We start from the raw sequence: 10190 nt of genomic DNA on the forward strand, positions 1-10190 counted from the left end.
GTAACATTGCTTTCCTTCTGCTGATAATTATTGCGGAAATGTTGGAATTGAATGTAACTTTCTGAGCAAAGCTTATCAAGGTTCGCTAACATCGATAACAAATGATTTATATTTGTAGATGCTGCTGAAGAAGTGATCGCTGAGAATTATGATGCGGAAACACCTGCTGGAGTACAAAGTAACACACGTCAAAAGACGGAAAAGAATGCTTCAGGAGCTCGGGGATGTCCGAATAAGTGGAACCCATATCATTATTGCGTGCAGTTTTGTTATGATTATTGGAAGGATGGGACAAGTGAAAATAGGTTGTTTTTTTCAGTTCCACTTGCTTAAATTGTCGTTTTGTAAATGTTTTTGTAGTGATTAAAACTGTCTCACGCTTTAATGGCATATTTGAAATCACGGAAAAATTGCACCTACTGCGACAGGTAAGATTTGGAAGGAGCAGAACCACGTCGACAGACGTGGATCCTGTGCAAGTTATTCGAGTCCTTTTAATTAAATAAAAAGCAAACTTTCCGTATGTCTAATCAATTTATTGGTACATGAATATTTAAGCGCAGTTGAAAATCTTTTTGTTTACAAGAAGTGATTATATTACAAATGTACTTACAAGTAAATTTCCACTTTTCAGACTTGCACAAAAATATCTTGATCAACGAACTAAAATCCTGAAGAAATATCCGTTGCCGAATGGTATGTTTGCAAGAATAGTAGTTAAATTCGTTTTATGCAGGTTTTTTTTTTTTTTGTTGAATATGGATTTTTTCTTTAAATTTTTCTCTTGAGTCTGTTGCTTTGTAGGTTGGAAAGAGGTTTACGATCCTGGTTGCGCACGACATTATTACTGGTGTCCACGAACTGATGAGGTATCTTGGCTTCCTCCTAGACATCCTTTGGCGGTTATTGGGGATGCCGCGCCGAAAGTTGCGAAAGGTTTGGACTTCATTCAATTTAATTTAGCTTCATTTGACCCAATTCTGCTTAACTCAGTTTTGGACTAAATATATAAATGAATCAGTTTATCAATTTTCTTGTTTGATTTTGAAACGCAGTGTAATCATTGTTTTTCAGAATTATTTGAAAAAGGCGAAAATACTAATGGTCTTGGCGAAGGTAGAAAGGATAATGATGAAAAGAAGGATGATGAGAGAAGAGAAGTTTACAGAGAGGATCGCGGAGGCACAATCAAACGGTATGATGATAACAGATCGAAGAGAAAGGTTTGATTTGATAACTCTCTTTTAATGGAAAAATAAAAGGTGGAAAGTAATTTTTTGCTAATAATTTGCTTTCGTTTTAGAGACGAGGTTCCTTATCAGATTCTGAAGCTAACGATCGTTTATCGGCTTCTGAAAGTGATGAAGAAAGCAGGCCTGAGTTGAACGATAGGGATAAACTGAGTGAGTTTCGTTGGCTTTATTTTTTCTGAAACAGGAATGTATTTCTGGTAATGCATTTCTGTTTCAGAATTCAATTTAAAATGTAATTAAAGTAATTCCTGTCATCACATTGCTTGAATTTTAGGATAGTTTATGCGTTGAAATCTAGAACAAAAATCATATGTGCTAATAAAAGTGTGTCTATGATTTATATCATATATGTGCTAAACAAAATATTCTTGAATTCTTGAAATAATATTAGTGAAATGTATGTTACTAAACCTTAAGTTGAATTTTTTCGCAAATGTGTATGTATTTCCCAGAGCGTGCGAAACGAAAAGGAATTGATCCAATGGACCCAGCTGCCTACGGTGACAACGTTCCTGTGTATGTGTTCTTTCAAGTTACGAATTTTTCTCCCTTAACTTTAAATTATAGGTATTTCCAAGCACTCATTCACATTTTTTCTCCATTGGAAAATTTTCAGTGGTACTTGGAGTTCCGGTTTACATGCCCACGACAAAACAGGTGCCGATGTTACAGCTAGTGGTCCTCTATTCCAGCAACGGCCTTATCCTGCTCCTGGTGCAGTTTTACGAAAGCAGCAGAAAGAACGAGAGAAATAGCCCTTGGACGATGCTTTTTTATACAATTTTTTTACGTTTTTGTACAACATTTTCTTGTTTTGATGTGAATGTATAAAAGTTTTCATGATTACTTGTATTGCGTTTGCAGTTATATTTCATCTGCATTTATTTGTTCTTATTTTATGCATTGTTTAAATGGATTTGTGAATAACTCTTGAAATATGTTGCATGATAGGAGAAAATTTGCGTTGTTCCATGGAGGGATTTGTTAGTGTTATTTCCTTTCAATCAAAGACTGGAAATTATCATTGATGCTGAGGGAGAAAGTATGATGTATTACCAATGTATTTCCTAGTTGGATCTGGTCAAATGGTTGGTACTGATGCATCTCTCGAGTCAGCTGAACAAAAGACAGTGATATTCAGCATTTCACGTAGAAACCCGGCTTATGGAGCTCTCCTTGCCCTTTCTGCTTCCGGTTTCAGCGTTGAAAAATCGGTTGTTTTCACTGACGAAATGCTTAACGAAATGATGCTGTAAGTTCGAATGTTGAGTTGTTTGTTTTTTGCTTTTTTAGGGTTTTGAATTTAAATTATCCTTTCAGCATTAGGACTTTTGAATGAACACTAGAACTGAAGATGTTGTTTGGCCTTACTTCTAGTTAACAACTCGTTCTTTGTCACGTTCTTTGTAGTAACGAAAGATTTTCACGGAACATGTTGTCATCAATTTTATATATTATCATCAGTGAAACGCAGGAATTGAAAGCTGATTTGATTGAAAATTCACATGCCCAACTCATAACTTATGAACCTGCAGGGACGATTTTTATGTTGCATTCATCGTAACTTTGTAGTATATAACATTAAAATCAATTTGTGTATTTAATAATACATAGCTCTCCTCTTCATGAATCATTCTGTTTCTCGTTCCAGAGATGAAAGGAAATACACAAATGACGCTTCCATTGCACGTTTCATTGTACGCAGTTCTGATAAGGCCGGTGATTTGTTTGGTAGAGATGTTATTGAACAAGCTGAGGTAATCACTTTTTTATGTTATGGAAAGAACGTGTCGGATGACTAATATTTTCATTTCATATTTTAAAGCTCTCATTTTTGGCAATCAGTTTCACGATTAGTTTCAATTTTTTGAAGTATGTTTTTCTATATCCCATTTGTGGTTCATTTAATTTTTTTTCACTTAATATTATTCAACATTAGCGGTTTGCTACCATCTGTTCATGGATGTTCTTATTAATTTCCCAGTTTAAATCTCTGAGAAACATTCCTCTGAATGATGGAGCTGGATCATAAGAACTGTATTATACCTGTGATGTTTGTCAATTCTCTGTTTAGGTTGATTGCTGGGTAACAATGGTCGAACGGTATTTACAGCATGGTATTCTGGGAGATTTGATGAAATCAGCTGAAGAAAAATTAAAAACTAGTCTATATCTGTGCCTAAATCGACTTACGCTTGCGGATATTATGCTGTGGACCATTATAGCTGCAGATGCTAAGGTAATAATTCTAGATATTGTGCTCATCATGGTTATGAAAAATTTATATGCTTTCTTCGGTAGGTCTGAAATTTATTGCGTCTGACTTATCATATCGACTATGTTATTAGAACAGTCATTTTATCTGATTTCGAGAATGAAAATACCTTTATACTTCTTTCTTTATACGCTTTTAAGGAGAGCAACAAAAAATTTTCCAGACTCAACAACAGAAGCCTTTCTCGGCACTCTTCGAAAATATACTACATGATCCTTTATTTGCTGATGCACATAATGCTGTTGGCAAATTTCAAACAGGAACTCCAGAAAAGTCAGGAAACAGAATAATGAAGTCGGTAAGTACAGTATTTTTACGTGATTTTTTTTTCTTGAAGCACCGTACTTGTTAGGAGGTTAAATAATCATGGGTCTCTTTTGCGCGACCAGTTCCGGCATATCACTTCATATTCTTTAATGGAATAGGAATTGATTGTCTCCATACTTTTATCGGTATTATCTTCAGTTTTTCCTTTAATTATGATTAGGGTCCATCACACGGAACTTGAAACTGCCAACTTCTTGAATTAAATATATTGAATGTTTCAGAAAATTACAACAGCTGTCAAAGGCCAAAATGAAGCAAAAAAAAGTGGTGAAGGGAAGAAAGCAAAAGATCAAGTAAAGGACGAGGGGAAATTTATAGAATTGCCAGGTGCAGAAAAAGGAAAAGTGGTTGTTCGATTCCCACCGGAAGCCAGTGGGTAAGTATTTCCACCTCTGTTGTAAATGATATTTTCACGGATTTATCTGGTCTAAAAAAGAAAGGACATTCCAAATACATCTTTCTCTTTTTTTTCAGATATTTGCACATCGGACATGCTAAAGCAGCTCTTTTAAATCAGTATTATCAGCAGGCTTTTGAAGGGAAGTTGATTATGCGATTTGATGATACGAATCCAGCAAAAGAGAATGCCCATTTTGAGCAAGTTCGTGATCTTTGTGTGACTGAAAGCAATTTAACTGGGAATTTAAACTAGTCCAATTCCATTACTTTAAAATCCAAGAAAGTTTTTCATCTCATCCATCATACACAATAGTATTTTAAACGGAGGATTTATCATTGGAAAATTGGAACTGCACGAGCATAAGACGAAAGTATATTGTAAATTAGGACATTAAGTTGGATAATACAAATAAGCCATTTTATCAAATATTGCAGTACGAAAGGGATTTTCAAATCTCATTTTAGGTGATTTTGGAAGATTTGAAAATGTTAGAAGTGAAACCAGACAGATGGACACATACATCTGACTATTTTGATTTGATATTGGAAATGTGTGATCGTTTGTTGCAAGAAGGGAAAGCATATGTTGACGATACAGACGCCGAGTTGATGAGGAAAGAACGCGAAGAGCGTAAGGAAAGCCGATGCCGTAATAATAGTAAGTCCGTTTGTTTAATATTTTAATAAAATGAGGAAATCATTGGTTTTTACCAGTGTTTTAAGTTAACCACAGATAAATTGATTGAAAAAAATGAAGGTTTTATTTGGGTAAATCGGTATTGGAATACTTATTAGGATTTTAAATTCCTTATTTAAATATTCCATATTTGTATATTCCTTTGCTACTAGAAATGTGGATTCGTTTGATGAAAAATGACAAAATTTGCGGTATTACCAATCAATGTTTCACAATACAATGCATTTCACGTTCCAAGGTTCCAATAGGGAAGAAGAGTCGAAATAGATAATGGGGGATTAAATCAAACCATGTTTTTCCATTAAAAATTTGAAGCTCCGGAGCAAAATTTGGCGTTGTGGGGAGAAATGAAAAAAGCAACTGAAAAAGGACAAAAATGTTGTGTTCGAATCAAAATTGATATGCAAAGCAACAACGGCGCAATGCGTGACCCAACAATTTATCGCTGTAGGGCAGAAACTCATGTTCGAACTGGAAATAAATATAAGTTAGTTGTTGGTATATTACAGCAACTATTATTACCACCGGTTTGATAGCATTGTACCTCTTGAGGACTGATACATACCTGCACATTCATGTGACGAAATGGCACTTTTAATGCTGCTGCTATAAATGAAGTTCAAAAAAGTAGGACTTTTTCGATGATTTTATACCAGAAATTCTATAATTTGTTTATTGCAGGGTTTATCCAACATACGATTTTGCGTGTCCTATAGTGGATAGTGTTGAAGGTGTTACACATGCTCTTCGTACTACAGAATATACAGATCGTGATGAGCAGTACTATTTTATTTGTGACGTACTAGGACTTAGAAAACCATATATTTGGTCATATGCTCGATTAAATATGACAAATACCGTAATGAGTAAACGGAAACTTACATGGCTTGTCGATGAACATCATGTAGAAGGATGGTAAGAGTTATTATTATACAATGTCTTCATGAGTGTAGTAGGTACTGCTTATGTAGAATTTCGAGATAGAGACTGTATGCATCTCATTCTCAAACCAGTTTTAAGCTTTGACATGATTTCTGATTTTTGCAAGGAATTACTAGAAACACTAATGATGGTACAACAGACTGGCTTACCGATGCATCCAAATTCCATGAAGTTGATAAGTTCAATCATAATTGAGGGAATTTAATCAAAGTTTTTTGTTGTCATTCGGCAAACTTACTTCGTTTTTCTTTTCTGCTTTCACATAACTTTATTCGCCATCTCTTCCTCTTTCTCATTCATTCATAGTTTTTGTATCACACTTGCTGTTGTTTTCCCTACTTTTTTGCTCTTTTTAGAGGTTATTTTCACCGAAATCAAAACATCTATTTTTAAGTAAATGAAATTGTGAGAAACGAAACTGTAGCTTGCGTACATCATGAAAAGTCATATTTTCTTAAAGGGATGATCCACGACTGCCAACTGTGCGAGGTGTAATGCGACGCGGTTTAACGGTTGAAGGCTTGAAACAGTTTATTGTTGCTCAAGGTGGTAGTCGTGCCATCGTCATGATGGAATGGGATAAAATCTGGTCTTTCAATAAAAAGGTCTGTTTATTTGGAAAATTTACATGTTTTCCATGATCATTTGGCAAGTTACCGCAGACAGATATATATTCGGATATTGTTTTTGATTTAAAAATTTCGCTATATTTGCAATAGTTTTTTATACAAAAAGACAAATTCTTACAATTAATTTTTTCTTTGATGAAAAAGTGAAGGATTAACATTTTGCATTGATTTTTAGGTGATTGATCCAGTTGCTCCTCGTTATACTGCTCTTGCTTGTGCAGAAAACCTTGTTCAAGTAACAGTTATGGATGATATGGCTGAAGAGTCAAGGAAAGTATCTTTACATCCAAAGGTTATTTTATTAATTTCCAAACATTTCACTTTGAAGGCTTCTGTCCTTTCCTATTATATCGATTTATAAAAGAGAATGTTCTTCTTCATGTCCTACCTATCAATAACTTTTATGTACTTATTACAAAATCATATGATTTCTAGTGTTAAGCGTTTCTTCATCTTTTCATTCGCTGCAATTTCTCTGTTTGGTTATTTTTCTATTGTAGAAGTGTTTAGAGCATTTATTGGGGAGCTTTGGCGAAATATCCTTTCAGGATAAAACAATAGTTCTTTGTAACCATCATTAATTTCTTCTGTTTTTATTGATTTTTTTAGCTGCTCAAGAATTTTGTTCCAGAATATTGAAGTTGGGGCGAAAACTGTCTGGTATAGTAAAAAGATTTTGGTGGAAGAAGTTGATGCACGGGAAATGAAAATTGGTGATACGGTGACATTTATCAATTGGGGAAATATTAAAATTTGTGACATATTAAAAGACGGTGATAAAATAACAGAAATCAAAGCAAAATTAGATTTAGAAAACAAGGTTTGTTGCTCTCTCTCTCTTGGTTCTTCCTTTTTATGTTACCGAAAACCTGGTCAATTGATGAATTAACTTTAATGATTGATAATTGACGCCAAACCTTGTCGATAGTTAATCACCATTTGACGAAACATACGACGTGCTCTTTTGAGAGTACTGTTGTTGGTCTCTCATTATTAAAATATGAGAAGCTTCAAGTGAATTCATGAAATTCCCGTCACTTTGGATCAAGGAATTTGACTATAATTTTTGTCTTTCCTGCTAATTAATTTTCTGAACTAATTTCAATCCTGAACTTGTCGTATTTTTGGAAGTACTACGAATTTAGCACAATCATGTTAATGTTAAATAGCAATGCAGGATTACAAAAAGACATTAAAAGTAACGTGGATTGCTGATACGATGCTAGGACCACAGATTCCGGTAAAAATCATTGAGTATTCTCATATTATCAGTAAGGCTGTTATTGGGAAAGAAGAAGACTGGAAGCAGTTCGTCAATTATGATTCTATGGTATGTTATATTCGAATATGTTTCTCACATTATTACTCTTTATTAATATTTAATGGATGAATGCCATGGTTCGAACATTAAGTACAAAGACCGCTTTTCGTTATTTTTTTATTCCCATAACGATAAGAATATAAAAGGGGAATAACTAATAAAACATAATTAATTAGGTTTTTTTTCATTTTAATTTATTTAAGTAATAAAACCCAACTATACAGATTAAGATTTAATTGTGTTATGTTTTATGATTTTAGAACTTTTGTATTTCCTAAATTCATGTAAGTTAAATGATACGAAGTAAAACTAATGAAGTTATCACGTCGAAATGTCAACATCATAATGTGACTTCCAGAAATATCTCGACTTCATTGGTGAACCTGCCATGAAAGAAATACGTAAAGGTGATATTATCCAGTTGCAACGTAAAGGATACTGTATATGCGATTCAGCATATACGTCAAAAAGCGAATATTCTGGAGTTGAAGTGCCGATTGTTCTTATTCTCATACCAGATGGCAGCAATAAATCTGTTAAACTAACTCAAACGGTAGTTGAAATACCTTCAAAATAAAATGAAATGTTTAGAGAACAAAGTAAACAGAAATGATAAATGATTGTTGCGGATTTATTTGCTGATCTGGTACATCATCTTTGACTCTCAGGATGTATGTTATGGATAAGTTTGAATTACTGTTCTAGATTAATTAATGTGTTATTATTTTAGGCGACAGAGGAGAATTCTTCCACCGCAAAATTGGAAATGACGCACAGTAGCATTCAAATAAATGAAAATGCATCAGCAAGTTAGTTTTAGTTTTGACAGTTTTCTCTTTTGAAGTCATTTTGTTTGGTAGATTCAAAAAATTTATGACATGAGAGATGTGAATATTGAAGAATATGCTTATGAATTTGAAGTTTTTTTGCTTGTGATTACAACCTCCTCTTTAGTGCTCTTTGTCCCTTTTTTCTATTCTATACATTAGATCTAAAAATTTTTCAAACGCTTGAATTTCCCAGGTCACGTGGACATATATAAACTTGGTGAGCAAATAAAGGAGCAAGGTGACTTGGTCAGATCCTTGAAAGCAGCTGACCCGAAAGGCATGAAAACTAAAGAAGCGATTGCTGTTCTTTTGAATCTAAAAAAAGCTTATCAAGAATTGTCTGCGAACAATAACAATGCTGACAAACTACTCTCATCAGACAATGGCAAAGACTTGTATCAGATCATTGAAGAACAAGGAAAGATTGTTCGGTCTTTGAAAGCTGCTAATCCTAAAAGTGATGAAACTAAAGCTGCCATATCAAAGTTACTGGATCTTAAAAAGCAGTACAAGGAAAGGACCGGTTCAGAATATAAGCCAACGTCAACAATTTCATCGCAAGAACAAAAGCAACTGATGACGGAACGAAAAAGCATAGAGGAGCTGTTCAAACAAATTGGGGAACAAGGTATTTTGAAAATAAATTAACTTTTTCATGCGCAATTTTTTTCCATTAATTCCATCAAAATTTTTTTTTGATTTCAATTTTCATGAATTTCACCAAATTCCGTAGATGTAGAAATGTGGTAGCTAAGAAATTATTATGTAGATTATATTCTTTTGTAAAGAAATGTGCTTGCTAGAACTTTTAAGTTTTTTCGGAAAATTCCGTAATTTTGAAAGATTTTTTACAAGCGCTGTCATAAATTATAAATGATTCTTACTTGAAAATATATGTGAAGGGTCATTATTTGTTTTGATCCCAGCACATTTTTTAAAGTTTGTTCAGTTCTTATTTAGCGACTAGAAGTGACTTTCGAACTTCAGTTAAGTTAGCTTGCACTCCCTTTGTAAACTGGCATTATTTCATTTCTAGATTACTCTGTTTAGCATTGTTTACTCCGATCAGTGATTACCAATTTTTTACAATTTTTTAGGATTTTTGAGTCTGGAATTGAATTACAGGCAATATAGTTCGTACATTAAAAGCAGCGAATCCAAAAAGCGAAGAAGCAAAAGTAGCTATAGCGAAGCTTTTGGATTTGAAGCAAAAGTATAAGGAAATGGCAGGGATGGAATATAAACCAAAAAATATGCTTGTTACGCCAAGCGATAATAAACTGAAATGTGATATCGTAGAGTGTAAGGAAACATTTGCAAGGAAAATAGCTCAACAAGGCGATTTGGTGAGATCTTTGAAAACAAAAGATGCAAAAGCGGTGCGTTTTATTCCTTTTTATTTTTTCCTGCCGAAATCTTTTCCTTTACATACGTACTTCGCGTATTTTGAAAAAAAGTGTGAATTGACAAATCTGTGCAAGAATTTGCATAGATTTTGCAAGAATTTAGTCATAGAT

The 10190-nt window shown here is 33.8% G+C and overlaps 2 protein-coding genes across 2 annotated transcripts in view; both read left to right on the plus strand.

Moving 5' to 3' along the window:
• The window catches only part of LOAG_18055 (hypothetical protein), a 2770-nt gene extending 678 nt beyond the window's left edge, over nucleotides 1-2092 (plus strand). Inside the window, exons 2-8 of the mRNA XM_020450725.1 lie at nucleotides 119-305; nucleotides 635-696; nucleotides 805-936; nucleotides 1075-1223; nucleotides 1304-1403; nucleotides 1706-1769; nucleotides 1870-2092. Coding sequence (XP_020305561.1) covers nucleotides 119-305; nucleotides 635-696; nucleotides 805-936; nucleotides 1075-1223; nucleotides 1304-1403; nucleotides 1706-1769; nucleotides 1870-2008 — 833 coding nt within the window. The 3' untranslated portion in view covers nucleotides 2009-2092. The remainder of the gene's footprint in view (nucleotides 1-118; nucleotides 306-634; nucleotides 697-804; nucleotides 937-1074; nucleotides 1224-1303; nucleotides 1404-1705; nucleotides 1770-1869) is intronic.
• Nucleotides 2093-2311: 219 nt separating this feature from the next.
• The window catches only part of LOAG_18056 (prolyl-tRNA synthetase), a gene marked incomplete at its 5' end in the record, with an annotated part of 14159 nt that continues 6280 nt past the window's right edge, over nucleotides 2312-10190 (plus strand). Inside the window, 17 exons of the mRNA XM_020450726.1 lie at nucleotides 2312-2505; nucleotides 2905-3010; nucleotides 3328-3492; nucleotides 3692-3826; nucleotides 4077-4231; nucleotides 4330-4456; nucleotides 4720-4912; nucleotides 5267-5438; nucleotides 5633-5866; nucleotides 6354-6498; nucleotides 6698-6814; nucleotides 7154-7342; nucleotides 7700-7852; nucleotides 8202-8396; nucleotides 8574-8652; nucleotides 8867-9301; nucleotides 9799-10052. Of these exons, the coding sequence (XP_020305562.1) occupies nucleotides 2312-2505; nucleotides 2905-3010; nucleotides 3328-3492; nucleotides 3692-3826; nucleotides 4077-4231; nucleotides 4330-4456; nucleotides 4720-4912; nucleotides 5267-5438; nucleotides 5633-5866; nucleotides 6354-6498; nucleotides 6698-6814; nucleotides 7154-7342; nucleotides 7700-7852; nucleotides 8202-8396; nucleotides 8574-8652; nucleotides 8867-9301; nucleotides 9799-10052 (3048 nt within the window). The remainder of the gene's footprint in view (nucleotides 2506-2904; nucleotides 3011-3327; nucleotides 3493-3691; nucleotides 3827-4076; nucleotides 4232-4329; nucleotides 4457-4719; nucleotides 4913-5266; nucleotides 5439-5632; nucleotides 5867-6353; nucleotides 6499-6697; nucleotides 6815-7153; nucleotides 7343-7699; nucleotides 7853-8201; nucleotides 8397-8573; nucleotides 8653-8866; nucleotides 9302-9798; nucleotides 10053-10190) is intronic.

This window comes from Loa loa (genome assembly GCF_000183805.2).
Source record: "Loa loa unplaced genomic scaffold supercont3.184, whole genome shotgun sequence".
Classification (NCBI taxonomy): domain Eukaryota; kingdom Metazoa; phylum Nematoda; class Chromadorea; order Rhabditida; family Onchocercidae; genus Loa; species Loa loa.